Here is a 4,145-nt window from a genome sequence, read left to right on the forward strand (position 1 = left end):
GAATAAATTAAACTAGCATCAGACCCAGTCAGTGAAAGCCCCGTCTAGTCCTACTCGAAAACAAGAAAGCAGAGGTCAAGATCCATAATGCATGAACCTATTTCCTTGTCTGCCCTCTTTGGGGACTGATCATGTCAGCATTCAAAGCTCTTCCAAGGAGAAGCAAAGCGCCATCCAGAACCATTAGAGTTGGTTGAGAATTCTGTGTGCTAAGTCCCTAGCAGGAGGCCCTGTTCACCCAGCCGAATCAGCCCTCCCCTAAGCCTTTTCATTGCATTGTCAGGGCGTTCAAACCAAATTTTCATGCTCATTTTTCTTCATTAGAGTTCTACAAATTGTAAAATTGACTTTTCACCTCGTCTGCAGCAGCAAATCTGTCCCTTTTCTTTCCTTTTCTAGATCATATTGATGCCCAAGAGCTCTCAGGTCAGTGGTAGGAAAGAAACAAAGTGGGATTTGTGAAGTTCAAAAAAAGTGCAAAAAGAAAAGTGATGGCAAGAGGTGGAGAAGACAAAAATCCTTTAGAAAGCAAAGGGGGCAAAATAAAACTATATTTTGGGCTAGATCCTGCTACTGCGACAGCCAAACAAAATTTATTCGAAGGCCTATGTTAAAAGGCCAGCCTTAATGCTGGTTCCTCACAGCTTTTCTCCCTGGATGTGGACGTAAACATTTCTTACATCACTCAGCTCTGGATTTTGGGGGTTGAAAATAACTTGAATCTGGGAAGCTTTGATTTGAGAAGCTCCCCCACCCAGCCTTTTGTGGATACCTAAAAGTGAGCCAAAACAAGCCAGCAGGTAATGATAATTTTGGGCCATTTGTTTCAATGTGGAACCCCCTTCCCACAAGCACACCCTGCCTTCTCTAATGGTACTGCACAAAGCAGGAAGGACTCTGCAACAAATCTTTCGGGAGGCTGTGGAAGGAGAAGAGGGTCTCTGTGCGCCCATAGGAATAGTCTTCCGAGGTGGCCGGGCTGCCGGGGTTGGATGTGCAGGCAGAGTGGGATGAGGTGGCTGGAGAGGCGGTGGACATCCAGGATCCTGCATCGCTGCCTGGGCTGGGGGGGTCTGTGAGGTTCAGGTAGCTGGGCAGCAGCACCATTTCTTTGGAAGGTTTCTGGAGGCACTGATCTGCCAGTCGCAGGGTTTCCGAGAGCGCCCAAATGTAGTTGTGGGCAAAACGCAGGGTCTCGATCTTTGTCAGCTTGGTGTCATCTGGAAAGGTGGGCAAGACGCTCCGCAGCTCATCCAGGGCTGCATTGAGGTTATGCATGCGGTTCCTCTCTCGATCGTTTGCCTTGACCCGCCTTGTCTTTTTGATGGTGTGAAGGACAGCCTCGTTCTTGACCTTGGTGCGCCCCCTTCGCCTCTTCCGCTCTTTCTCTTCTTCCCCCTTCCCCCCAGGGCTGTGCTGAGGTTTGGGGGCAGCGAGAGAAGGGATCTGCAGGGTGCTGAGACTCCCCTCATCATCTGTGAGGCAAAAGGACACGTCGCTGCTGTTTTCCAGGTCAGAGTAGCTGGTCTCGAGGGCAGAGGACATCCTGCAAAGAGAGGGAAGATACAGCACACCTAGTCACCAGAACCTGTGGCTGAGGATGAAGGGACCAGGGCTGGTTAGGGCTGGGCGGGGGGCGGGGATGAAAAGGAAGGGGGTAATTAAAAAAAAGGTAAAACGTCAGCCACTGTCCCATAAGAAACCCAAACGAAGCAGAAAAGTTGATCAGAAATAAAATCTAGACATTAAAGAAAACTGGAAGAAATAATCATAGTTCTGAGTCAGGACACTTCCCTCTTAGGGGATCATGTCGATTAAAAAAGGGGAAGCCCAGTAATCAAATAAACCGGGTGGAAATGATGATCTCTTTGAATCAAGGTAGTGCAGAGATCAAGTTCACATCGATCGCTTGGGATCTCAACCACCAACTCTCCGCCGTCTTCGATCGGCGCGATCTGCCCTACGAAGCACGGCCACCGAGCTCCGCCGCTCCGTTCTTGCCTTGCCCGCATACTCACTCGAAGCGTGCTCAGGGCGGCACTCCGCACATGCACGCACCGCCGAGTTTCCGAGCTGCAACTTGACCAGGAAAAACGTGCGTCGTCCGCGAAGGTCCAGGCGACAAGGAAAGCAAGAGGGGTGGCGGGGAACGGCGGCACACACGCGACAGCTCTTGTCGATGAAGTGATCTCCGCCGCTATCAAGTCGTGTGAGCAGGAGTTTGGCACACGACCGGCCTCAGACATCTTATATACCCTGTAAAACAATAGATGTCTCCCTCCCCCCGCTCCCCCCCAGCAAGCTCCGGCGGAATGAATGAATCGAGGCATCAGGTCTGCCCCGTGCTACACTTTCCTTCATCTGCATAATTTATGCGCCGAGGATTCCGTGCTCTCCCGGGAGTGTGCCTATAATTACTGACGCCCAATGGCAAGCCAGGACGGCCTGGGAGCCACGTGAGCTATCACTAGGCTAAGCCTACTTGTTTGAGCTTCATTAGTCTATTAAAAGGGAGAAGCGGGGGGCGGGGGCGGGCAAGCAGGAACAAAGTGATTAGCCTTCGGGCCAGAGGCGCACAAGTCTCCCCAAAGGAGCCTTTGCAAGGAGGCCGAGCGGCTCCCTCCCGCTTGCAACAGAGCGTCCCCGGCCATTCAGCCCCGCGCCGCGCGCAGCGAATGGGGGGGCGCGCGCTGCGGCGCTCACTTCCTCCGCGCGCACGCGCGCGCGCATGCACCACGCACGCGCTCTCCCGAGCGGGCCCCGCCGCCTCGCGCACGCCCGCCCCTGCTGGGGTGCCCCTTTGCAGAGCTCCCTCCGCGGCGCCCCATGAATAGGGACCCGCGTGGCCTGACGGAGGGGCGGCGGGCGGGGAGTAGCATCGCCGCCGCTAGCGAGGGGGACGCACCGCTCGCTCCTGCCTCAGGTGCGAGGGTCGCCTGCGCGCGCCCGCTGCCCGAGCTGAGCGCGGCTAGGACGCTGTTCTCCGTGGACTATGCGGCCGATCAGCGCCTCGTGCCCCGCGGTGTGCGGGGCTCCCACGAGAGCCGCCTTCAGAGCGGCGAGGGCTTTCGAGCCGCTCGCTTGTTTTATTGGGCCAAGGGAGGGGGACTGCTTCCATGCTGTGGCGTCCATCCCGGCTCCATTCCTGGCCCTTTAACGTCTTCTATTTATTTTTAAAATCAGATTTTAATCTAAAACTGAAACCTTTAGGGTTACTTTTTTTCAACACGATTTGTTATTTTTAAGGTATCCATGTCTGAGTCAGGATGTAAAACTCTTTAAGATAGAGGGCATTCTTTCTATGTCACTTTTAAAATATTACAGCAAATCGCTTATAAAATTCCAAACTGTCCCACTTCTAGTTGAGTCAGAAGACAGGGAAACAAGAAAATATTTTAATCTCTTTTTACGTCATCGAATAACTGTTGGTGGCCTTACAGTTATTTATCTTGAGTGTTATTTCTTTTGCTTGCTCTGTTTCTTTCTTCTGAGTGTGGAACAGCCTAACTGAAATGCTGCAGCAGGAAGAAAACGTTTTTAAAATTAGACAGATGCAAAACCTACCACTGAGCAATGTATTAGCTGAGGTGGCATGCACTCTATTTCTACACATATTTCTTTGGAAATAAGTTCTGGCGCTCTTGTATTCAGCTGTTCTGGGAAATGTGTATTGTGTGGCAGCCATGCAGCCTAATTTGAAAAGTAAGTCCCACTATATTGAAAGGGTCTTGTTCCCAAAAGGCTTGGCATAGGATTGCTGTTGTGCAGCCCAAGGCTACACATCTTCACTCAGAAGTATGAAGTCCCACTGAATTAAGTAGGGCTTAGGCCAAAGTAAATCTGCATTAGATTACAATCATAGATACAATTAAAATGCACAAACTTTGGGCCTTGCACAGTGCACAAGTGGAATCCACAACAGATGTCATGGAAATGTCATGACTGGTTGATAGCCTGAAATCAGCTAAACATTCCATTGATGTACTGCATTCTCTGTTTGCTCCCCTCCAGTCAGGAGTGCAGTCCCCCTTGGGCTTTTTGTTTGCCTTGTTCCTTAGGGGATTTTTTTCCTGAAGGGATATTTGCAGGGAGGGGTACTTCTGCAAACTTCAGGAGTTTCTCTAAGCCTACAGGTAGTTCCTCTT

The 4,145-nt window shown here is 51.3% G+C and overlaps 1 protein-coding gene across 1 annotated transcript; it reads right to left on the bottom strand.

Moving 5' to 3' along the window:
- Positions 1-867: 867 nt before the first annotated feature.
- On the bottom strand, positions 868-1,545 carry NEUROG1 (neurogenin 1). The gene has a single exon (XM_044454632.1). The coding sequence runs from the start codon at positions 1,543-1,545 to the stop codon at positions 868-870; it is 678 nt and encodes a 225-aa protein (XP_044310567.1).
- Positions 1,546-4,145: the final 2,600 nt, after the last annotated feature.

Source organism: Varanus komodoensis, unplaced genomic scaffold (genome assembly GCF_004798865.1).
Source record: "Varanus komodoensis strain SLA01 unplaced genomic scaffold, ASM479886v1 scaffold7_3, whole genome shotgun sequence".
Classification (NCBI taxonomy): Eukaryota; Metazoa; Chordata; class Lepidosauria; order Squamata; family Varanidae; genus Varanus; species Varanus komodoensis.